This window comes from Thamnophis elegans, chromosome 12 (genome assembly GCF_009769535.1).
Source record: "Thamnophis elegans isolate rThaEle1 chromosome 12, rThaEle1.pri, whole genome shotgun sequence".
Taxonomy (NCBI): domain Eukaryota; kingdom Metazoa; phylum Chordata; class Lepidosauria; order Squamata; family Colubridae; genus Thamnophis; species Thamnophis elegans.
The window spans coordinates 22866307-22892520 of record NC_045552.1 but is presented as its reverse complement, the minus strand read 5'-3'; the positions used below and the strand labels follow the sequence as shown (position 1 = coordinate 22892520).

The 26214-nt window shown below is 44.6% G+C and overlaps 1 protein-coding gene across 1 annotated transcript in view; it reads left to right on the top strand.

The window, feature by feature from the left end:
• DLGAP3 (DLG associated protein 3) overlaps nt 1-20583 on the top strand; it is a 51673-nt gene extending 31090 nt beyond the window's left edge. Inside the window, 9 exon segments of the mRNA XM_032228343.1 lie at nt 4891-4976; nt 12376-12800; nt 14869-14885; nt 14887-14934; nt 14936-14966; nt 16035-16150; nt 18723-18748; nt 20368-20447; nt 20450-20583. Coding sequence (XP_032084234.1) covers nt 4891-4976; nt 12376-12800; nt 14869-14885; nt 14887-14934; nt 14936-14966; nt 16035-16150; nt 18723-18748; nt 20368-20447; nt 20450-20583 — 963 coding nt within the window.
• Nucleotides 20584-26214: the final 5631 nt, after the last annotated feature.

Genomic DNA, 26214 nt, shown 5'->3' with positions numbered 1-26214 from the left:
GGGATGGGCTTCAAAAATTTTAGCAAGAGGCTCTCTGCCCGGTTGCTGGGTGTGCCTAGCCTAATCGGCCTCCTGCACCATGGCCTCCCTGTGCTCCGGAGGCTTTTCTCAAAACTCCAGGTGGGTGAAAATGGTCTCCCCAGCCTCTGGAGGCCAGAAACTTCTGGTAGGCCCATTTTCCACTCTCCACGAGTTTCTGCACGCACCATGAATTTACCTGCATCCAAAACGGGCTCTGTGGGGACAGCTGGGAGGGGAGGGGCCAGCCAGGAGTGGGATTTGGGGGTTCTCTGAACTGCACAGACTCTTAGCTAGAGGTTCTTCCAAATCCCTGCGAACTCCCAGCAGCTCAACCCTGGTTAAGTAAGTCATGCCCAATTTCAGAAACGTTTTTGCCATGGTTGTTCAGAGAATCATAGGTGTTATTAAGTGAATCACATAGTCATTAAGTAAATCAAGATTCTCCCATTGACTTTGCTTGTCGGAAGCTGGCTAGGAAGCTCACAAATGGCGATCATGTGATCCAGGATGCTGCAATCATCATAAACACATAAACCCAAATTTTAATCATGTGACTGTAGGGATGCAGGGACTGCCATAAGTGTAAGTCCCTTTTTTGAGCATCGTTGTAACATTGAACGGACACTAAAGGAATGATTGTAAGTTGAAGACTAGCTGCGTTGTGTGGAATCATCATTCAAATAGCAGTTTGAATAGCTGCATGAATGCACAACAACACAAGCAGTCACAAAGAAGAGGGGATTGACTCATTCTCTTAAGACTTCGGGGCAGGGGTGAAATGCTACTGGTTCGAACCCGTTCGCCCAAACCAGTAGTAAAAAATGCTACTGGTTGTTCGGGTGAACAGTGCTGCGCATACACGCACAAAGTGAACCAGTAGCAGACTTCAGAGCATTTCACCCCTGCTTCATGGGGCAGGACAAGAAGTAAGAGGTGGAAGATCATTAAAGAGAGATCCAACCTAGAAGTAAGGAGAAATTTTCTGACAGTGAGAGCCATTAATCAATGGAATCGCTTGCCTCCAGAAGTTGTGGGTGTTCCATCACTGGAGGTTTTCAAGAAGAGACTGAATTATCATTTATCCGGGATGGTATATAAGGCCTTCTGCCTTGAGCAGGAGATTGGACTAGAAGAGTCCCTTCAAGCCCTATGATTCTAACTTTACGAGATAGTACTGATATAACTAGTTATAGGTTTCCATTGTTATTAGTTGTGAAGTATCTCAACCCATCATCTATCACTATCATCTATCTATCTATCTATCTATCTATCTATCTAGCTAGCTAGCTAGCTAGCTATCTAGCTATCTATCTAGCTATCTATCTATCTATCATCTATCTATCATCTATCTATCATCTATCATCCATCATCTTTCTATCTGTCTGTTTGTGTATTTATATATTTATCATCTGGCTAGCTATGATTTAGCTAGCTATTATCCATCACAGGAGTCCCCAATCCCCAGTTCATGGCCCACCAGCATACCACGGCCCATTTGAAACCAGGCCACAGAAGTGGTGGGCCAGCATATGTGCACCCAATGCTGAACTTATAAAAGCAGCAGACACATCTTCTATCTATTTATCGATCTATTATCATCTATCTATTTATCATCATCTTCTGTCTGTCTATCTAGCTATCATCTAGCTGTCCCTATCAACTATCTAGCTATTATCATTTATCTCCTATTTATTTATCATCCAACTATCTCTAGCTAGCTACCTAACTACCTAGCTAGCTACCATCTCTTCTGTCTGTCTGTCTGTCTGTCTGTCTGTCTGTCTGTCTGTCTGTCTACATGCATGCATGCATACATACATACATACATACATACATACATACATACATACATACATATATTCATATACACACACACATATATATATATATACAACATTCTCAGAGACTTTAGACTGTTGCCTTCTGGCAGAAGATACAGAACCATTAAAACTCGGACCACATATCTTCCGAATAGTTTTTATCCCAGAGCTATAATTGCACTCAACAATGAACTAAATGGCCACCATCAGTGAACTATTGGGCAGCACTACTTGGTCTGTTGTGTGGATGTTTGGGTGGTTTAGGAGCATGGAATTTTTTGCTGGGTGGGGGGTGTTTGGGGATTGTTATGTGTGTTGGGCCTGGTCTCTGGGTGTTATGTGAATTTCGTTGTATGTGTACAATGACAGTAAAGTAAAGTAATACATACATACACATATCTATATCATCTATCATCTATCATCTATCATCTATCATCTATCATCTATCATCTATCATCTATCATCTATCATCTATCATCTATCATCTATCATCTATCATCTATCATCTATCATCTATCATCTATCATCTATCATCTATCATCTATCATCTATCATCTATCATCTATCATCTATCATCTATCATCTATCATCTATCATCTATCATCTATCATCTATCATATATCTATACCTATCATCTATTTATCTAATTCCATCCTCTATGTAACTCTACCCTCTGTCTGTTTATCACTTTGCATATGAAAAGGAGACCAGACTGTTATTGCGCAGCTGCAACCATTGTTCTCCCTTCTCTGACCACCACCACCCCTCCTCCTTCCAGAGCTGCCGCGCTTTGGACCATCCCTCATTTTTATTCCTCTTCTAAATGTGCGTTTCTGCCACCTGCCCTGCCGTCTCCTTCATTAGCAGGCTTTGTCACTTAGCATCCGTCCAGGTGTTGCCGGGAGAGGTTTCAATGAAGTTTAGACAAGGGTATCCAAGCGGTTCAGCCGAAGGGGCAAACAAGCGGAAAGGAAGTGTCTGATCCAACTTCATGGTGTGCAGTTGCTTTTGACAAGGTCAAAGCGTCAGAAGCGGTGGGGACAGCACTTAACAAACCACTCCAAGCTGACACCAATGAATCAATTAAGCTGCAGTGCCAGTCTTTCAAAGACTCGGCCATCCAGGGTTGTGTTCTGCAGAAGACGCCAATACTTTGCATGCCGTTTAGAGAGTTTGAAAAATCCTATTTACTATTTCGGTGCCAGCCCTCCCCGGGACCTGCTCCAAACATAGTCAAGACAATTGCAAGCTTTTAGAGTTTCCAACTTGCTGCTTTGTTTTGCTTTAAAACCCGTCCGGTGCCGGTTGCATTAAGAGCAACCCAGCGGGTAGAGGTTTGGGCAATTAAAGCTTTTCCTGGCATGGGGAGCTGCCCGCTTCTTCACCAGGCCTCTGTTTTTGCAAACAGAAGTGAACTTATGACCCAATGGCCACAGGTAGCCTTTGGTAACCACGTTGGAATTGCTCTTCCCAAAATGGACTGAGCATCTTCCGCAGATCTTGCAGCCTCGTGGGGTTACAGTTCAGCATTTTGCTTCCTGCTGATTTGAAGGAAGCTCTGTAATAAATAAAAACACACAAACCTCTTCATGTGCACATAAATTGTGTGATAATAAGTGTGTTTGCACATCAGGCTAAAATAGAGGTCGGGCACTTTATGGTCCATGTTGTGAAAAACCTAACTATTAGCCAGGTTCACGCACCATGCAATGGCTGTATTTGTGCAGTGATCGTTTTATTTTGTTTGATGGCGGATTACAGGATAATAGGGAAAACAAACCACTGAACAGGCTAATGGTTCAATAAATATAGGTAGTCCTCGACTTACGACTGCAATTGAACCCAAAATTTATGTTGTTAAGTGAGACATTTGTTAGGCACTTATAACCGTCACAGTATCTCCATGGTCACATGATCAAAATTTGGGCACTTGGCCATCCTGTATGGTAACATGGTTGTATGGCAACAGGTATGGTCTTGCTTGAGTCTTTCCAGAAGTACCATTATATAGTAACATGTATGGTAACATGTGGGACGCGGTGACTGAGTCTGTTGATTGGAAAGGTTGTCAGTTTGGCAGTTCAAATCCCTAGTGCCTTGTAAAGGAGTGAGGTCCCATTACTTGTCCCAGCTTCTGCCAACCTAGCAGTTTGAAAGCATGTAAAAGGCAAGTAGAAAAATAGGAACCTCCTTTGGTGGGAAGGTAACAGCATTCCGTGCACCTTCGGTGTTTAGTCATGCCGGCCATATGACCACAGAGATGTCTTCAGATAGTGCTGGCTCTTCAGCTTTGAAACAGAGATGAGCACCGCCCCCTAGAGTCGGGAATGACTAGCACATATGTGAGAGGGGAACCTTTACCTTTATGGTAACATGGTTGCAGTACCCTGGAGTCATGTGATCATCATTTACAACCTTCCCAAATGGCTTCCGACAAGCAAAGTCAAGGGGGGTGGTCAGAATTGCTTAATGACCATGTGACTCACTTAACAACCATGCTTAACAACTGTGGCACAAAAGATCTTAAAATTGGTTGTTACTTACTTAAACACTGTCTCAGAGGTGGGTTCCTATCGGTTCGTCCGAACCGGTAGTGGTATGCCGGCCTGGGTCACAGAAGTGGCAGTGACCCAGGCTGGTCACACCCCCAAACTGTTTCACCGGTCACCGCCATCACCGCCTCCATCTTTTTTTTGAGTCCTGTGCCTACACAGAACAATTTCCATTGAACTGCGCATGCACATGCAGCATGCATCCAGCATAGGAGCGCACGAGCAAACTGGCAGTAATGCTGGCTGAACCTCTGCACTGCCTTGCTTAGCAACAGAAATTCTCATCCTAATTATGATCATAAGTGGAAGACTATCAGGATTATTGTTTTGTTATTGAGTCTCAATTCTTTTTCTCTTTTTTGGTTCTATCAATAAACTTTCTTTTGTATTAAGGAGCTACCCGCCTCTCCTCCGTTCCGCTAATTAGCTTTTTCTTCCGGATCCATTAATCAACTTCTTTCTTTCCTTCTTGCTGTCTTCTTTCCCTTCCTTAAAAGGTGGAAACCATCTCCGATTCTGACACCGAAAGCCGAAGCTGTCGAGAGTTCCACTCCATCGGTGTTCAAGTGGAAGAAGATAAACGGTATGGCTGGTTAAACATGCATCTCGGTGCCTGAGTCTCTTCCCTCACACACATACACAGGCAGGCAGGCTCTCTCTCTCTCTCTCTCTCTCTCTCTCTCTCTCTCTCTCTCTCTCTCACACACACACACACACACACACACACACACACTTATCAAGCCACCAGTCTCCTGCATTTCTGCAAGAACTTGTCAGCCGTATCGTCTTCCCCCAGATCAGGCAAAGGCAAAATTTCTAGAGAGACTCCAGCAAGAAGAGCTATAATCCAGCGTTTCTCAACCTTGGCAACTTGAAGATGGGTGGACTTCAACTCCCAAAATTCCCTGGCTGGGGAATACTGGGAGTTGAAGTCCACTCATCTTCAAGCTGCCAAGGTTGAGAAACATTGCTATAGTCCAGTGATGGCAAACCATTTTGGCAGTGAATGCCCAAACCGGAACATGTGTGCATGTGCGTGCCTCATCTCTGCCTCCGACGCAGAGCACTCATCAGAGTCCAGGAATGGCCCATGTTCCTCCCCAACCACCTCACTGTCTGAGTCTGCCACCACCTCTGCTGGTGGGCCACAACAATGCTAATGTTTAATGTGAAAGAACAAATCCCTGACTAGAAAGTCAGCGGACAAGTAGTATTTAATTAAATTAAATCAAATGACAGGTAGCCCTCACTAAACAACCACTCGTTCAATGACTGTTTGACCGAAGACAGTGCTGAATGAGTGATATTTAATGACTGGTTCTCATGCTTATGTCACTTAGGGCATCCTGTGTTCACCATTTGCGATCTTGGCTTCCTACAAGCAAAGCCAATGGGAAGCCAGTAGGAAGTCACAAATGGCCACCCGTATGAGATTCTCATTTAATGATTTAACGATGGCAACCAGACATTCCCGAATTTCCATCGCTAAGCAGCAAAGTATGTGATTTTACAAATGCATCGCCCAACAATGGAAATTCCGGTCCCAATTACCATCATTAAGTGAGAACTACCTGTGTACATACCCTGCATTTAGGGAGTTTCATCCAGCTGCCATAAACATTAGGAACGTCCGTTGGACTGAGTTTGGCCTTCTGGTTTTGGAGTGATTTGGATCTGTTGGACTTCAACTCCCATCATCCCCAAATGCAACATTTCTGGTAGACCGAGGGTCATGAGCATCTGTGGGAAGGCAGAAATAACAGCATAACAGAATTGGAAGGGACCTTGGAGGTCTTCTAGTCCAATCTCCTGTTCAGGCAGAAAATCCTATACCATTCCAGACAAATGGCTATCTAATGTCTTCTTGCAAATCTCCAGGGATGGAGCACCACAGCTTATGGAGGCAAGTCTTTCAACTGATTAATTGTTCTCACTGTCAGGAAATTTTTCCTCAGTTCTGGGTTGCTTCTATCCTTGATTGGTTTCCACCCATTGCTTCTTGTTCTACCTTCAGGTGCTTTGGAGAGTAGTTTGACTCTCTCTTCTTTGTGGCAGCCCCTGAGATATTGGAACACCATTATCATGTCTCCCCTGGTTCTTCTTTTCATTAAATGAGATATACCCAGTTCCTGCAACTGTTCTTCATATGTTTTGGCCTCTGGACACCTAATCATCTTTGTTGCTCTTCTCTGTACTCTTTCTAGACTCTCAACGTCTTTTTTTATGATAATGCCACTATAGGAGACAATCAGCCGGGCTGAAGGGAGGGGTCAAGTATGTCATCAGTTTGGAGTCCCTTCTTGCCCACAAGAAATCTAAGTCCAGCCCCCCTTGAATTTTGTTCACTCTTATGTACTAGCAATTTGTCTTGACCAGGAGTAGTTCAGATTCTTGTTTACAGATAGCATGGAATAAACTTGTACTCCTTTGAAAAACTCTGGTTCCCAATTTCTAATGGAAAGAAACCATGAAAAGCAACCATGAAAATGATAGATGGGATATCATAGTGGCTTATCCAAGACCGCTACCTACAAGCTTGGGACAACCTAATAGAGGTAGTCCTCGACTTAGGACCATAATGAGTCCAAGATTTTTATTGTTAAGCGAGACAGTTGCTAAATCAGCTTGACCCCATTTGACGACCTGTCTTGCCACAGTTGTTAAATGAATCCCTTGCAGTTGTTAAGTTACTAATACGGTTGTTAAGTGAATCTGGCTTCCCCATTGACTTTGCATTGTCAGAAGGTTGCAAAAGGTGATCGCATGACCCCTGGATGCTGCAACCATCCTAAATATGAGTCAGTTGCCAAGCATCTGAATTTTGATCCCATAACCATGGGAATGCGGCAATGGTTCTAAGTGTGAAAAACAATCATAAGTCACTTCTTTCAATGCCGTTGTAACTTTGAAGTAAATGAACTGTTGTAAGTCGAGGACTACCTGTGTAGCATGGGAATGAATAGGAACTCATCAGTCTGAGTCCTGGAAGGGAACAGAGGTGGGATCCTACCGGTTCGGACCGGTTTGGCTGAGTAGGTAGTAACTTGGCCTGCCACGCCCCTGAACCGGTTCTATTGGTAGCGGCGCCATCTTGATTTTTAGTTCTGCACATACACAGAACAATCTTCATTGAAAAAATGTAATTTTTTTTCCTTTTCTAAAGCTGTGCGCATGCGCAGAACTTTTTAGGTGCAAATGCACACACATGCCGAGCAAACAAATTTTTGCACGCCAAACCAGCAGTAATGCGGCTAGCAACCCACCCCTGGAAGGGAGCATTCTTGACCCAGAATATAAGAATAAGCACTAAAGCCAGAAACCCAGGTTTATAATATTTTTGGGACTGTCAGACCTGATATCCCTGCCATTCACCACACAGACCCTTGAGTTTTGAAGTAGATAACTGGATATCCCTTTTCTTCTTCCCGTGAGCAATTGGCCAGCACGTCCTCTGCTGCACTCCATCTCTCTCTCTGGTCCTTTAGCATCCATTCAACACTGGTTGCCATAGAAACAGGCCAGGAAACGCAAGGAAGGTTGGTGCTCAAGCAAGAAGGCATGGAATTTGTTCCTGCTTGTTGAGGGCTTTTCTGACTCTTGTTTCCACTTTATTCCAGAAAGAGACGTAAGCTATCACACTGGATACAAAAGACACTTTTCCCCAAAGTTCCCCAACTAATCTTGATATTCTAATTCTTGGGCCCAAAAGTAGTTCATACAGTTGTAGAACTAGATTGGCTGGAAAAGGAAACTTGGAGTCTTAGTGGATAACCAGCTAAATATGAGCCAGCAGCGTGCAGCGGCATCCAATAAAGCCAATGCAATCCTAAATTGCATTAACAGAGGGATACAATCAAGATCAAGTGAGGTACTAATACCACTCTATAAAGCCCTAGTAAGACCACACCTAGAGTACTGCATCCAGTTTTGGTCCCCACATTATTAAAAAGATGTTCAGACTCTAGAAAAAAATGCAGAGAAGAGCAACCAGGATGATTAGGGGACTGGAGGCTAAAACATACGAAGAACAGTTACAGGAACTGGGCATGGCTAGTCTAGTGAAGAGAAGGACCAGGGGAGACAAGACAGCAGTTTTCCAATATTTGAAGGGCTGCCACAGAGAGGAGGGGGTCCAGCTATTTTTCAAAGCACCTGAAGGCCAGACAAGGAATAATGGATGGAAACTGACCAAGGAGAGATTCAACCTAGAAACAAGGAGGTCCGAGTCGAAACGGGCACTTTTAACAGCATGCACCAAGGAGTATATTCGGACTTTAAGAACAGCAAAAAGAACATATATTGCCTCCTTGGTAGCGTCCGCCGAGTCCCGCCCAGCCACCCTGTTTAGGATAACCCGCTCCCTCCTAAATAGGAGGGAGACGCGGGACTCCCTACAGGGTAAGGCTGAGGAGTATGTCCAGTTCTTGGCGGACAAAGTTGCCCGGTTTCGAGCGGACCTGGACTCCACCCCAGTAGATCCAGCCGAGACACAAGGAGAAGACTTGGCAAACCATCTCTGGGTTGAGTTTCAGGAAGTTGCCTCTGGGGATGTGGACAAGGCTATGCGAGCTGTGAGTGCCTCCACCTGCATACTGGACCCGTGTCCCTCCTGGCTGGTTGCCAACAGCAGTGAGGTGACACGAGGCTGGATCCAGGCGGTTGTGACCGCCTCTCTTCGGGAGGGGTACTTTCCCACCGCGCTCAAGACAGCGGTGGTAAGACCCCTCCTGAAGAAACCGTCCTTGGATCCAGCTGTTCTTAATAACTATCGTCCAGTCTCCAACCTCCCCTTTGTAGGGAAGGTTGTTGAGAAGGTGGTGGCTCTCCAGCTTCAGCGTACCTTGGAGGAAGCTAACTATCTTGACCCCTTCCAGTCTGGCTTCAGACCCGGTTACAGCACAGAAACCGCTTTGGTCGCATTGACCGATGATCTCTGGAGAGCTAGGGATGGAGGCCATGCTTCCATCCTAGTTCTCCTGGACCTCTCAGCGGCTTTCGATACCATCGACCATGGTATCCTTCTGCGACGACTGCGGGAGATAGGGGTGGGCGGCACTGTTTTGCAGTGGTTCTCCTCCTATCTCTCGGACAGGTCGCAGTCGGTGTTGGTGGGGGGGCAGAGATCGTCCCTGAGGCCCCTAACTTATGGGGTGCTGCAGGGGTCGGTCCTATCCCCCCTACTATTTAACATTTACATGAAACCGCTGGGCGAGATCATCCGAAGGCACGGGATAAAATACCACCAATATGCGGACGATACACAGTTGTATCTGTCCGCCCCGTGCCAACTCAATGAAGCGGTGGACGTGATGAACCGGGGTCTAGAAGCCGTTAAAGACTGGATGAGAGCAAACAAGCTGATACTCAACCCAGACAAGACCGAGTGGCTGTTGTGTTTCCCTCCCAAAAATTTGACCAACATACCATCACTCAGGCTGGGGGGACAAAACTTACACCCCTCAGAAAGGGCCCGCAACTTGGGAGTCCTCCTGGACCCACAGCTGACTTTTGACCACCATCTCTCAGCTGTGACCAGGGGGGCATTTGCCCAGGTTCGCCTGGTGCGCCAGTTGCGGCCCTACCTGAATCGGGAGGCCCTCACAACAGTCACTCGAGCCCTTGTGATCTCCAGGCTGGAATACTGTAATGTGCTCTACATGGGGCTGCCCTTGAAGAGCATCCGGAGACTTCAGCTAGTCCAGAATGCGGCCGCGCGAGTGATTGTGGGCGCACCACGGTTCGCCCACATAACACCGATCCTCCGTGAGCTGCACTGGCTACCTGTCGATCTCTGGGTGCACTTCAAGGTTCTACTCACCACCTATAAAGCGCTCCATGGTAGTGGATCTGGCTATTTGAGAGACCGCCTTCTGCCAATTACCTCCCTGCGTCCCATCAGATCGCATAGAGTTGGCCTCCTCCGTATTCCATCCGCCAGTCAGTGCCGACTGGCGACTACTCGGAGGAGAGCCTTCTCTGTTGCGGCTCCGACACTATGGAACAATCTCCCCGTGGAGATTCGTACCCTCACCACCGTCCAGGCCTTCCGCACAGCCCTCAAGAACTGGCTAGCCCGTCAGGCCTGGGGATAAGTTTACTTTTGCCCCTCCCGAATGTTGAGTGAATGTTGAGTTTTACTATTTAATTTACTTTTGTGCACATTTCTTTTTGTATTGTCCTACACTCCCTTTCCTTTTTGACTGTAAGCCGCCCTGAGTCCCCTCAGGGAAAAGGGCGGCCTATAAATGTCTAATAAATACAAATACAAATACTTTCTGACAGTGAGAACAATCAACCCATGGAACAGAAGTTGCCTTTGGAAGTTGTGGGGGCTCCATCATTTGAGACTTTCAAAGAAATATTGGTCTGCCATTTGTCAGAAATGGTGTAGGCTCTCCTGCTTGGGCAGGGGGTTGCAGTAGATGACCTACAAGGTCCCTTCCAACTCTGTTAAATCTGTTCATATCATTCACATTCAAAGATGAAGCAGCTCTGGAAACCATAATCCACTTCCTTTGTCAGTCAGGGAACATCTAGAACCATCAAATCATCTCCGGATTGCACAGATTAGCACATTCCAGGAGGAAACTGATGTGTTCCAAGAGAATGTTTTTTTTAAAAAAAAAAAAAACATGCCAGGCTTCCCATTTTGCATGCCCGTCATCTCTCTAATATATTTTGACCACCAATCACAAAAAAGGGGCTGAGCTTTCTAGCCTTATTCTCTCTGGTAATGTCATTGAATCACCCCCAGGTTTTTATGGCCCCCAAAGGGACGTGGTGGCTTAGTGGCTAAGATGCTGAGCTTGTTGATCAGAAAGATCGGCAGTTTGGCGGTTCGAATCCCTAGCGCCATGTAAACAGAATGAGCTTCCGTTACTTGTCCCAGCTTCTGCCAACCCAGCAGTTTGGAAGCCCATAAAAATGCATGTAGAAAAATAGGGACCATGTTTGGAGGAAAGGTAACAGCACTCCATGCGACTTCAGCATTTAGTCATGCCGGCCACATGACCACGGAGACGTCTTTGGACAGTGCTGGCTCTTCAGCTTTGAAATGGAGATGAGCACCACCCCCTAGAGTCAGCACGTATGTGCGAGGAGAGGGAATCTTTATGGCCTCCAAAGGTTGAGAAAGAACTTTAAAACAAGCTATTTAAATATAAATATCCATGGAGATTCTCAGACATCCAGGTCATGGTTGTCCCAAAGGTGCTTTTTCAAGAGGCAACTGGACTTTCTGGTTGTTGGGTTGTTATTTTTTAAATGTTTCACTTCTCATCCAAGAAGCTTCTTTAGCTCTGACTGAATGATGGGGAATGGAAGAATTTACACTCCTTGCAGACAGTTGGTCATTTGCATTCTTTTAGCAAGACGTTAAGGTCTTGCTAAAAGAGGTTTATCTGCATCGTAAGGATCACCTGAGTGGTACAAATGGGTGTGGAACTGTTGAAAGGACTGTGTTGTAGATTGGAGATAGATGATGTCACATCCCTCCCCTTCTGTTGAGAGTGGACTCTTCAGTTGATAACATGCAGTTTCCAAAAGCAATGTATATGAGAAGGTTTCGTACAATAGGATTGGAAAAAAGAGTTATTCCAGATGGCTCAACTTCATAGTCAAAGTAGAGCCTACTGAGTTAGGTGGGTCAACCCTCTCTCCATTGAATTGTTTTATGTTATGGAATACCAGGGTGTCACACCCTGAACCAAGAATGACATATGATTCTTCCAAACTAAGTTTCTTATTGTTCCCACACCTATAGACAGAGTCTTGCCAGGCTAAAAACTCTACTATCTGCATCTACGACATACTTTGGGAACTATTAGGGAGGGTCTGTCTTCACCTTCTTCCTCTCACACAAAATATCTGGGTTGCGTTGCCTCTTACTCTTCTGGAACGCAGCCCCTCCCTCCTGAGAATCCACCTCCCCTACTAGATTGCATCACACAGGGAAATCTAACCCTTTCTCCTCTTTATCTCAGGCGTGCTCGGTTCAAGCGGTCCAACAGCGTGACAGCAGGGGTGCAGGCTGACCTAGAGCTCGAAGGCTTGGCCGGGCTGGCCGTAGCCACTGAGGACAAGGCCCTTCAGTTTGGACGTTCCTTCCAGCGGCACTCCTCCGAGCCCGAATCCACGCGGCAATATTCCGTCTACAAAACGGTTCACACGCAAGGGCAGTGGGCCTACCGGGAGGACTACCAGATGCAATACGACACGGTGGAAGTGCCGCGGCAGGAGTCCTGGATGGACCGAGGCTCCCGCAGCCTGCCGGATTCTGGCCGAGCGTCGCCTTGCCACCGGGACGGCGAGTGGTTCATTAAGTTATTGCAGGCCGAGGTGGAAAAGATGGAAGGCTGGTGCCAGCAGATGGAGCTGGAGGCGGAAGATTACGATCTGCCAGAAGAGAGTGAGTCTCCCCGGGGCCAGGAGGTTGGGCAGCTCCATCTGCCCTGTCGCTGGGCACCAGCCAAGCTGTAGGGCTCTGTGGCTGGAACATATTTCGGACAAGAAAATTAATACCTAACTAGAGAAACGAAATGATGATTGCGATGAGTAGCATCTCACATTGAGAGCAATAAATCAAAAGCCATAAATAGGTGCTGCATTTCACGTTGCTTTTAGATGGCAGAAAATATCGGTGAGGGCTATGCAGAAATTGTCAACCTTGCGTTACATAAAAAGAATTTGCTATTCAAACACTTTTGAAAGGGAAAGGTGCACCCAGAGATTCCTCTTGAAATGCCCTTGTTTACTTTAATTACAGATTGTCCTCACATTACAACTAGTCATTTAAGGACTGTTCGAACTTACGACAGACCCCCAAAATGGTATTTTTGATCTGGGTTTGAAGTTCTGGTAACAAAGTGTCCCCTGTTGTCACGGGGTCATATTTTGGGTGCTTAGGGACAAGTCCATATTCATGAATATTGGCCACCTCATGCAGTCATATGACTGCAGTTTATTTGACCAAAATTTCAGCAAAATGCTCCCATTGCAGCAGAGGTGAGTTGCTGCTGGTTCAGCCCAGTTTGGCAGAACCGGTAGTGAAATTCAGGCCTAGGTCACAGAACTGGCAGTGACGCCTCCAAACCGATTCCCTCACCACCACTGGACCGCTACCATTTTGTTTTTTAGTGACTGCTCGTGTGCAGTTCACTCTCAATTGTTCTGCGTATGTGCAAAGAACAATTTACATTGAATAGTGCACACGCACATCCGGCGCGCACACGGGTTGTGAACCGGTATAAAACTGGCAGCAACCCATCCCTGCATTGCAGACAATAGATTTGCTTAACAACTGTGGCATTCACTCAATGGCCCTGAATTTGCTTAGTGACCATGGTGATTCACTTAACAACCACCACAAAACAAGTTGCAAAATCCTGTCAGTCATATGATGACCCGCTTAGGATTTGGCACAACTTATGACCATAATTCTGGGCTCAGTTACCATTGTAAATTGAGGACTATCTGTATTAAGGAGATGTTTGAAGGTCCTGTCTGATTTGTAGAACCAACAATAATGTAGAGCCATTGTCTCTCTGGCTTTCCATGCATTGATTCTGTCCCAAGAGAAACTCTTTCATGAAACTTTTTCTGGCTGGGAATTATGGAACCTCACAGAGTTTTCAGAGAGATGGAAAGATATGTCCCGGTAAACAACAGCGGCAAATATTGCCTTCTCTCCCACATCCAGTTTTCTCAAAACCACCTCCAAGTGAAATTAAGATATTCTCCAGTATCTTGAGGTAGAAAGCCAAACATGGCAGATTTTGGTACAGCTTTCGTATGTATTGTTATGGTTGGTCCTACAGTCAGCCAGATGTTTAGACTGGATTTGGCATTTAATCCACCATTTGAGCTCTTCCCAAGGACCTGGGATTGGCAGAAGTTGTTTGATGGTATTATTAGTATTAGCATTATTGCTTTATCTCAGGGGTGGATTATATGCTTACTTCTAGAAACTCATAAACCATAACTATGAGCCAGGAGAGAGACATAGACAAGGCTATCACAAAGAAAATAAAAAAGTCAAGATGGCAACTGGGTTATGTGACTGAAACTGTGTGCTGCCTTCTCTCTCATACACAGATGCACAGAGAGGGGGAAGGAGGGAGAGAGAGAGAAATACTATTGGTTGTAGGAAGTGCAATTCTACAACATTTGTACAGATATGCCCCTCCCCTTTCCTACTTTGGGTAGAACTGAGTTCACTAACTAAATTAAGCCAACATACTACCCCCCCCCCATCCCACTGCTGCAGCTCCCTGTTGCCGGTTAGCTCCACAATTGATAGGGCTTTAGGTTAGGACAGGTAGAGGAAATCCACAAGTCATAAGTTGCCAAGGTTGGAGGCTCTTGTAAACTGATTGTCATGCAGACGGAAGGAACTATCAAGTACAGAGCAGGCTTCAATTTATCCCAATCGTGACTGCTTCCATTGGTTTTCTTGCTTTTATCTTGTTCCTGTCTAGTTCTTGAGACGATCCGTTAGTGCGGTTGGCAGTGCCCAGCTTCTGATGAGCCAGAAAGTCCAGCAGTTTTTACCGACTCTGCCAGCAACATATGGTGCGGGGAACATTTCGATATATGATATACATTATGTGATGCATAAATAGGCTTCCTTAACATGCCTTCCAAATTTCGATTGGTTAAAAAAAAGTCCAGCTTTCTCAAGAATTCCAATCTGGTGACTTCACAGTCAGTCCAGGGGCTTCCTTGGCAACAATGCAATATTAGTTGCCACAAATTTCTTCTAAATCGATTGGTTTGATGTCTAACTTCTAACTCTGAATTCCTGGGGGTTCCTCCTTATGTTTCAATCTACACAATAGTCAGTCTGGTGCTGCCCCCTTCTGAGATTTGGAAGAAAAGAGGAGTTGTAAAACTTGTCCATCCTACCTGGGAGTTCAGCTAGTTTTCACTGGGTTGTAATTTTACAGTAAATGCCAAGTGTCATTGAAAATGCCAGATGCCATACTGAACCAGAAACAGACAAAGTCTGTCTACTGGACGCTCTTAAACTTCAGTTCCCAGCAAACCATGAAGGTCTACAGGATGTGGTCCAAAAGTCAATAAATCAGCCATACCAATGCTTTTGATGTTCCATAAAGGTAAGGTAGAGGTTCCCCTCGCGCATACGTGCTAGTCGTTCTTGACTCTAGGGGGCGGTGCTCATCTCCGTTTCAAAGCCGAAGAGCCAGTCCTGTCCAAAGACGTCTCTGTGGTCATGCGGCTGGCAAGGCAACGCTTGAAGGAACATGGAACGCTCTTACCTTCCCACCAAAAAGTGGTCCCTATTTTCTACTTGCATTTTTTACGTGCTTTGAACTGCTAGGTGGCAGAAGCTGGGACAAGTAACAGTAGCTCACTCCGTTACGCGGCGCTAGGGATTGAAGCCCCCGAACTGCCGACCTTTTGATCGACAAGCTCAACGTCTGAGCCACTGAGCCACCGTGTCCTTCTATTGATGTTTCCCATACTCCACACTAAAAAACAGACGAAGTTTTGATCTCACTTCAAGGATGTCCTCTTCATATCTTTGCCCATGACATCACTCAATCTCTCTTGCAGCAGGCCAAAATCTGACTCTGCCACCAAACTCTAAATGTTTTTTTTTTCTTTTTCTTCCTGGCAGGATCCCATGCTTTCCCCATGCCCACTTTCCAGGATCTGGCTGGGTTCTGGGATCTCCTGCAGCTCTCAATTGAGGATGTCAGCATGAAGTTTGCCGAACTTCAGCAACTCAAATCAAGGGTGGAAGCCATGGAGGCTAAGGTAAAAAAAAAAAGACGAGGAGGAAGGGGGTGGGATAAAACCCCTTGCCTAGATTTCTTTGCTACCCTACTGGTCTTGTTTAGTCTGATGAAAGTAAGTTTGCTTCCGAAATCTCTGTCCAAGTATGAGAAGTGTTGGATGGACTATGCTATGAATGAGGCAATGAACAGTGAAGGTCCTATCTTGCATTTCACAGGAAGTTCTCTAGCTCGCTTGTGTTTCTTGGTTTGTGTTCCTATTGGCTCTTTTTCAATCTGATGTAAATAAGTTGCATTTGAAATTTGACATTTCTGCCCAAGTAGAGAAGAGTTGGATGGATTGTGGCTATGTATGAGACAATGAACAGGCCCTTTTGAAGGTCCTATCTTGCATTTCACAGGAACTTCTCTAAGTCAGTGGCCTGCCCAGCTTCTCATCTTTCCTAGGAATGACTTCCAGCCAGATTCAGCCGGTTCGCACTGGTTCGGGTGAACCAGATGTTAATTTTAATCTGGTTCGCCAAACCAGTAGTTGCAAGGACTGGCTGGCCCCACCCACCCCATCCCACCCCTCCCAGGAGTCTCCACGTGGCCCATTTTGGATATGAGGTAAGTGCAGGGCCTGCGTGGAGGCTCTGAGAGGGCAAAAAACAGGCCTATCGCGAAGTACCAGAAGTCCGAAAACGGGCTACCGGAGTCCGGGGAGGATGTTTTTGCCCTCCCGGAGGTTCGACAAAAGCCTCCAGAGCTTGGGGAGGGCAAAAATTCCCCGCCACCGCCATGGTGCAGGAGGCTGAGTAAGCCATGCCCCCCCATGGTCACGCCCACCCAGCAACTGGGCAGAGAACTGGTTGCTAACATTTTTTCAATCCCACCCCTGTGGGATACTCCATCCTGGAAGTTTTTAAGACGAGATTAAATAGCGATGATCCAGCAAGGTCTATAGAGACCCTTCTCTTTGAGAAGAGGGTTGACTAGAAGACCTCCAAGGTCCCTTTCAACTCTGTTAACTTGTCACTGTTACTCTAATGGTACCAGGGACTCCTTTCCACAAAGACACATCTAAAAGATCTGCCAATGGAGGAAAGGAAAAATAAATCAAACTCTCAGCTAAACAGGCATCAGAGGCTTTCTGCTCCTTGTTTCGCAGGTGGCCGGAGAGATTTGCTGAACATAAAAGAGATAAAGGATGAGAGGAGAGCAATCATGGCTGTTTTCCTCCTACACCCCCCACCTCACTCCCACTCTGTAAAGCTGTGTTTCTTGGCCATGGCAAAATAATTGGGCATTGTTAGTGAATCTTTGTTCTCTTTCATTATATTTTTAAAAGGAAGGAAGAAAACAGCCAGGCTCCTGCAAATAGAGAGGTGGGGACCAGTTCGGAATTTGGCTGAGAAACAAGTTCAGATTGGTTTATTTATTATTTTTGCCATGTGTTTTCATTTTAGTGCGTCTGTTCTTTCACTCTCTGTGTGCGCTCGGGTGCTGCCTGGTGTGCGTCTCAAGCTACTTCCATGCATCCACTCACAGCTGTGCATGTTCTTTTTTAGAACACTTCCAGACCTACAGCCGCACGTCTGGCTGGTAGGGTGGGAGCTAGCAGAGGCCTTTCCTCTTAGCATTTCGGCTTCATCACCTCCAGCATGGCAGAAAGGCCATTCACATCAGATCTTCTTCCTCATCTTCCAGTTAAGGTTGCCTGGCTAGGGAAGCTAGGATTCTTCCAAATTATTATGTTGTTTTTTGCAAGTACTTAAGTTGCCTTAACCTTAATTCTTTTTTTGTACATGAATTTAATGAACATAAATACGCAATACATTCATGGGTTACTCCCTCTCCTCTGTCTCTCTTCTCTCTGTCTGACTGACTGTCTGTCTGTCTATCTATCTATCTATTTTCTCATCTATTAACCTACCTTCTTATGTCTGTCATCTATCAATCATCTGTCTATATTCCTATATCTCTATCATCTATCTCTGTCACTATCTACAATATATGCCCTCATCCCTGTTTGTCTATCATCTATCACCTCTATTATCTCTATCTATCTATCTATCTATCTATCTATCTATCTATCTATCTATCTATCTATCTATCTATCTATCTATCTATCTATCTATCTATCTACTACATCCATCCATCCACTCTATCCCTCTATCCAGCAATCTATCTATCTATCTATCTATCTATCTATCTATCTATCTATCTATCTATCTATCATCTATCTATCTATGAGCCTGATGGCACCAATGGTTAGAGTGGAGTTACTGCAGGCTACTTCAGCTGACTGTTAGCTGTAGTTCAGCAATTTCAAAATCTCACTGACTCAAGGTTAACTCAGCCTTCATCCTTACGAGGTGGTAAAATGAGGACCCAGATTGTTGGGGGCAAGAGGCTGACTCTGTAAACTGCTTAGAGAGGGCTGTAAAAACATTATGAAGCAGAATATAAGTCTAAGTGCTAATGCTGCTATTGCTATTGCTATCTATCTATCTATCTATCTATCTATCTACTATCTATCTATCTATCAGGCAAAAACTACAATTTTAGTGGTACAAAAGCAATATTTCTAGGGTACCAAAATATTAAAATGCATGCAGTTGAACCATAAATGAAGTTGATAGAAATATGGCAATATGCATTTTAAAGCATGTCAGTCTTTCCATCATATTGTGATAAATACATGTGCATAAAATTACAAATTTGCACACACATAGCTCTCCTAGGCAACAACACTTAGTCAACCTTGGCTGAGCTAAACAAAATCAACCTTTGTGGCTGCATGACAATTCCAGAAATCATTATGTCTATAGGGTGTGGTCCCAAAAGACAAGATGATGATGTGATCAATGCTGATGTTTAAAGTGTGGTAGGAGTTTTGACACAGAATACAGAATCACCAACGAGTCATGCTCAACTCCAGGATGACCTACAGATCATTAAAACCTGGGTGGGGTGGCATAAATACAATAAAGTAGCTAGTTTTGAACTCTACCCTGTCCAATTGCTTGTGCCTGACACTAAGGTTCAGAAACCACTAGTCTATGGCATCAGTTTATGACAGCCATTCACCTCTAAGAAATCATAGGGATTTTGCAAGGGGTAGCGATAGAATCCACAATCTTAAACAGTGGATGTCTATGGAGATTTTCAGCCATCCAGGCCATGGTTGTCCCAAAGTTGCTTTTTCAAGAGGAAGCTGGACTTTCTGGTTTTCTTTAAAGATGCTTCTTGGATAAAAGGTTGAAACATCTTCAAAGAAAAACCAGCAAGTCCAGTTGCCTCTTAAAAATCACCCAGGGGACTTAACAGTTGATGTCATGCTGTGATTACCAAGAAGTCACAGGGCCCAGAAATCGTAAACTTAATGATGTTTTAATTTTTACTTAAAAACAATGAAGGCTACAAAGGATCTCAGGTGAATTTGTTGTGGCCCGCTGGCGGCCTGCGGAGCTGGCAGCACAGCCAGACAGTGAGGAGGTTGGGGAGGTGCATGGGCCAGTCCTGGGGGCTGAGGAAAGCTCAGGTGAGGGATCTGCATCAGAGGCAGAGAGGGGAGCTAGACAGCAGTGAGGCAAGGGAACAGCTGGAGCCCTGTTCCCAGTTGTGGTCATGTGCAGAGCTGCCAGGAGACAAGAACAGCTAAGAAAGCAGGGTTCGACTCAAGCGTAAGCCACACTTTGGAGGTGATTGGCCCCTCCCATAGGAAACAAAAGAGGACCCAATGGAGAGGGGTCTTTTGCAGGAATCAATAAGTTTATTTGGTCATGATCAAGACAAAAAAGTTCTGTTTGTGACTATAAGAGACTCTGTGCCAAGTTTGTCTTGCCTTGTGTTTGGAACTAGTATTTGGCAGCTCGCCAAACGAGATCTAAGGTCTGTGTGTGAATACAACATTCCTCTGAAAGACTGTGTGCTAAGCTTTGTGGATGGGAATGAAAGGAATTCACAGCCGTGTAAATAAAAGGGGATTTGCGGGACCCAAGACTTTGCTTCTGCTTTTTAAGGAAGCTTGGGTCAGAACAGAATCTTTCCAGAATTCTGTCCAGTTTTCTAAAGTCCATTTCTAACTTCATGCTGAACTTCTGTGATGGCCATCCTGGAGTGCTGCAAAAGCTGTCTTCTCCTCAGTGGCCACATTTGGTCTTCTAAGACACCAGGAACCACACTCTCCTCTCTCTTTTTCCTCTCTCTGTCTTTTTGTCTCTCCAGCAGGAGGAGAAGAAGGTGCCTCCGCGCGATACCAAAGAAGCCGCCACGCTCCCGGCTGCACCCGGTGAAGGACCGATCTCTGGACTCTGGGACCGGCAGAGACAAGAAGCTCGCAAGAGGCTCTTGGCGCCAAGCGGGCTGCCTCCCTTCCGCCAGAGCTCAGCTACTGAGAGCGCGGACAGCATTGAGATCTACATCCCAGAGGCCCAGACCAGACTGTGAGAGCTGGGGCCACCTTTTCTAACCAGGCAGAGCGCACAGCATTCTGGGATCTGCTGGCTACGTCCCATGGTTTCTTCCAAGAGAGAAATACAAGGATCTACCCAGTCTCTACTTTTTTAAAAAAGAAGAAGAACTTCTGAGAAATCCATGAACTTCATACAAGACAGTTAAGAACACTAAGGTTCTGGCCCTCACACTCATCCCTCTCAGCAGGACTTTTGGCAACAACCAGCCTATACCATAAGCTGCCCTCGGATCCATCGGGAACCACATCTCCTCCCTTTCCTCTTCTTATCACCTTTGCCTCCTGTTCCATCAGCGGGCATTACCCCTCCCCTTTAAACCCACCCCGTATATGAGCTTTTCTCACTGTCCTGCAGGCTCGGGCCCCCTCCCACCCCCCTGTCACTCCACCTCTGTGGGTTCTAGACCCATCAATATTTATATCAAAATATATATGTATATGTACTTCTAAATATAACCGAAAGGGCAGGAACTGCCCCCAAGACCACAGCTGTGTTTCTGATGGCGAGAGCTTCTCGTCTCCTCAGGAGACCCTGTTCCCTTCTGTATCAGCAGCCCCCTCCTCACCACTCACATGCACAAACCATACAAAATTTCTGCCCACTCACGTAGGTCTCGACCATTAGCAAGCAAGCAATTCTTACATGATCGTCAGGTTGACAGATCAGTGTTTTAGTGAATCTTGGCATGTCACAGCAGTGTCCTAAGAAGCCTTGGGGATAAAATGTCTAGAGAAATTTGCAAAAAAAAAAAAGAGGAGTCCCCTGGTAGGAGAGTTCAGAATGTTATTTTATGTTAAAGGGTTGGTGGTGCCCCTCAAGGGACCAATATCTGATCATATGCATCAAACGGGACCTGTGGCCCAGACAGAAAGACGCCATTTTGCATTCAAGAAGGAAGTTGTGGACGAGAGTCCAAATGAGATCTAGTGCTTCGGTGGTTATGAAGAATCTCTAAGAAGATTGGGGGATGTTTCCAGAGAGGGCTATGCTAGTGCCTCATTCATGGATCTTTTCCAGGGGCCCTTCCTAAAAAATGTCTTCCATTCATAATTCTTTTAGTTATGCCAGGGCCAAACCGAGTTTTTCAAAAGAATCAGTGGAAACTCACAGGAGGAAGAAAGAAATGTTTACGTTCTCCTGTTGAGTAGATTGCTCTCGTAAGAAACACCCAAATGGGCCCAGGATAAATCTAAGGCAGGTTTTCCCCATCAGGTGTTCTCTTGATGGATTGGAGTACAACTCACAGCATGCTCAGCCACAATAATGTGGGGGGGGGCGTGTAAGGGAGTTACAGTCCAGCGAATTGAGATGGGATGAGTTAAAATGATAGCTGGAGATACAAAGAGTATAGCAATGAAATATGAGATTTGTCATCTTCGGGGAATCCCTCCACATTAACTTGTGTGCTGTGGAAAGCATGTTGGAAAGTTAAAGATGCTCAGTTATCTTCACATGGGGCATTGGCCAGAGTTTTTATTCCTTAGAATTACTTTGTACAATGTATGTCCTAGATCAGGGGTCCCCAAACTTGGCAGCTTTTAAGACTTGTGAACTTCAACTCCCAGGATTCCTCAGCCAGCAAAGCTGCATGATCTCAGATAAGACAACCAGTTTTGTGTGTGAGAGAGAGGGGGGGAGGGAAGGAGAGATATCACAAAACTGGTTGTCTTGTCTGAGATCATGCAAGATGTCAGATAAGACACCACTATCTTGTGCAACCCCCTAGGACTTTTCACAGTTCAGATCTCAGGAACCTTGTGAGATTTCCCATTCTTAGAAAATCTTAGCCTTTGACATCTTTGGGGGGATACACACACTATACTTTAAGGAAGTAAGGCAGGCATTAAAAAAAGCCAAGTCAAGTGATCTGGCTCTATACTTTCCTATCATAGGTGAAAAGTTACCCACATAACAGCCATGAATCCATACATCTTTCTGTTTGTTTTTGTCAATATTCATTATCTATCCAATGATATATACACCCCTATATCTTATAATACTCCAATTCTTCCTTCCCTTTAATTGCCAACATTAATAAATTGGGAAAGCAAACAGAATTATAGGGGAGGAGTTGAATTAAAAGGCAGTTGAAATGAAAAGGTAAATGGAAAGATCAGAATACATTAAAAACGATGTAAATGTTCAATATGATGACACAACAATTGTACCCAGATGGCACACTGTTAAGATTAATGATGTAAGAGTGGTTATGGAAAAATAGAAAATTTTTATATATTAAAAAAACAGCCATGAAAACCAGGGATAGATGATACTTAATGGTAGTGTCCAGGATGGTTCTATGAATGTAGGATCCGTTATGTATCATGGATCTTTGGTTTTCATGGCTGTTACATTGGTAACTTTTCACCTACAACAGGAAAGCACAGAACCTGATCATTTGACTTGGCTTTTCTTAATGCCCCCCATTACTTCCTTAAAGTCCACAGGAGCAAGGGGGAAAGGAATGCCTTCCTGGGATATTATTCAACTCTGACACCATAGCATCCTCAGACACAGATGCAAATATTGTCTGGCACATCAAAGAAGGGAAGATAACTGAAAAGGTAATTAGGGACTATGACTCATGCTCAGGCAATATATAATATGATGAAATCAGGTGTCTCTTCTACTCATCTCTGTACGGATGCAGACTAAGAATTTATTTCAATAGGAATACACACAAAATGAATCAGTGGGTAATTTTCAGGGGGGAGAGGGAGCTCTCTTGCTGGTAGCCAAAAAAAAATCTAGAATAGGCTATCCTGTTCCTGTGCCCCCTCCCCCCCCAGCTGTATTGGATTCTGCAGAGACCCTAAGAATTTGGCGAAAAGCAAAATTTATCTACAACTGCACTAAATGGCCCAATGTAAGATTTATTACCTATTTTGCATCTTTCATGCTTCATTTTTAATATATCTATTAGCAATTCCGACTGTATCTGACAAGCAAATCAATATTTAAAAATGAAACCATCTCAGTCAATAAAGTATGCCCTTCATTTAATATATGTACAGAGAAGAAGGATTATAGTCCCTAATTTTATATATTTATATCCCCCATATGAAGGTAGATAGAAGTACAGATTCTCAAGCTAAGGTGATGAGAAAAAGAGAGTAACAAACCATGTAAGTATCCAATAGTAATCCAAAATTGCTGTTCACCTCTCAGAGGGGATCTAATTTTTGGCAAACGATCTATTTCTTTGTGTTTGTAATTGAAGGGGCAATTTAGTGTAAATCACATACATGCAAAGCTCCAGAAAGGTGAAAGATGAATTAGAAAACCACAATTTAACCAGGAATCTTGCACAATTCAGCTAGTGCAATCAAAGCTTATACCTTGTTAAGCAATGCAGACCAAGAATGGTGGGTTAGTTCATGATGGATAAGTGTCACACGTATCCATCATATATATATTGGATGGCTAATTTTATTTCTGTCAGGGACCATAACGTTTAAAAAGAAGCCCAGGTGTTGCAATGGTTAAAATACAGTGTTGCAGACAAACTCTGCCCACAGACCAAAATTTGATTCTGACAGGCTCAAGGTTGACTCAGCCTTCCATCTTTCCAAGCTCAATAAAATGAAGACCCAGATTGTTGGGGGGCAATATGCTGACATTGTAAAGCACCCAGAGAGTGCTGTAAAGCACTATGGGGAGATATGTAAGTCTAAGTGCTATTGTTATTGCTATTAAAATAAATTTCAGTGCAAGCAACTAATCATCACTTCAGGGCAGAAGTGGGTTGCTGCTGGTTCAGCCTGGTTTGGCCCACTTCAGACGAACCGGTAGTGGCAGTGGAGTGAGGCTCCACCCACCCACCTGGACTCTTCTGCACATGTGCGCACGTGCACAAGTGAACCAGTAGTAAACCGGTTAGCAACCCGCTGCTTCAGAGGTATTTCCAGGCATGGGCAAAAAGAGAAGATGGTGTGATCAAATCTTTACCTGGTTCTCATGTGCAAAAAAATGGCTGCCATCTAGACTTTTAGGGTTAGGGTCATGGGGACACTTCTATCTCCTTTAAAGGATCTCCCATCTTGGGATATTTTGCAGTGATGCAAAAGGTAGTAAAGTGGAAAATTAATTAGCGACATGTATTTTACTGATCTGCTTATAATGGAAGAAATCCAGCTCAGTTTAGTTTGTGCTTCATTCAATCTTATAGGGAAAGCAAAAAATGAAATTTGGAGTGGGTCAAGCCATTGTCTTCCCACCTGGGCCTGATGTCCATGTGCTCACTAATAAAAGCACCATGGCAGTGCACTGGTTAGAATGCAGTATTGGAGGCTGATTCTGCCCTCAGCCAGGAGTTCAATCCTGACCGGCTCAAGGTTGACTCAGCCTTCCTTCCTTTCAAGGTTGGTAAAATGAAGACCCAGATTGTTGGAGGCAATATGCTGACATTTGTAAATTTCTTAGAGAGGGCAGTAAAGCACTGTGAAGCGGTATATAAGTCTGAATGCTATTGCTATTGCTAAATCAGTTTCTCTTGTGCCGCCACATTAGTCTTCATGAGAATTTGCGCTGAAACTCTAAGCTGCATGAAAAACAAATATTACTGAAATTCACACCCTTGGAGTATTTTCTCTCAAAATATCTTTTTCGTGCCTTTTTCAAAGGCATGAAATAGCATAAAGAAGTGTGAAAGCAGGCAAATAAGTAGGTTAATCTGAGAATTGCAGATTAGATCAATTCTGGATTGGAATTTGCAGCCCAGATTCCTAGAGCTGGACTTGAGTCAACCCATATAGTAGTTCCTAGCCTAAACAGCCCAAAAATCTAAGTTGTTGGAAGGAAAGTTGATATAACAGAATAACAGAACAACAAAGTGGGAAGGGACCTTGGAGGTCTTCTAGTCCATTGATGCTCCAATGACTTTTTTAAAAAATGTTCGTTATTTTGTTTGTTTGTTAAGTTTATATACCCCCATCTCGCATTCAAGCAACACTGGGAGGCTTACAACAAGATAAAAACAATATAATGCATACAAATATTAAAATGATAAATAATAACCACCAGTCCTGTTGTGGTTGAGATGTGGGGCAAATAAATAAACATAACATTAAAATTAACAAAGATAGCTAAGGAAGGAAGTAAAGGGGTAGAGGTGGAATCTTCAATTAATCCATTAACCAGTATGGAACACCCACATTTAGACCCTGGGCCAATTGTCAGAGCCAGATTTTAGGGCCCTTCTGGAAGGTCAAGCGAGTGGAGGTGGATTTCAACTCAAGGGGTACAATGTTCCAGAGGATGGGAACCACCACAAAAATCCCTTCTCCTGGATCCAAATTGGCTGGATCCAAATTCTTTGATTGTTGGGATCTGCACATTTTTACTACCAGTTCTGTGTGTGTGGCATGGCTTGGTAGGTGTGGCATAGATTGATGGGTGTGGCTTGGTGGGCATGGCAGAGAAAGGATACTGTAAAATCTCAATTTCCTTCCCACTCCAGGGGAAGGTTACTGCAAAATCCTCATTCCCTCCTGATCAGCTGGGACTCGGAAGGCAGAGAATAGATGGGGTGGGGCCAGCCAGAGGTGATATTTACTGGTTCTCAAAACTACTCAAAATTTCCGCTACCGGTTCTCCAGAACTGGTC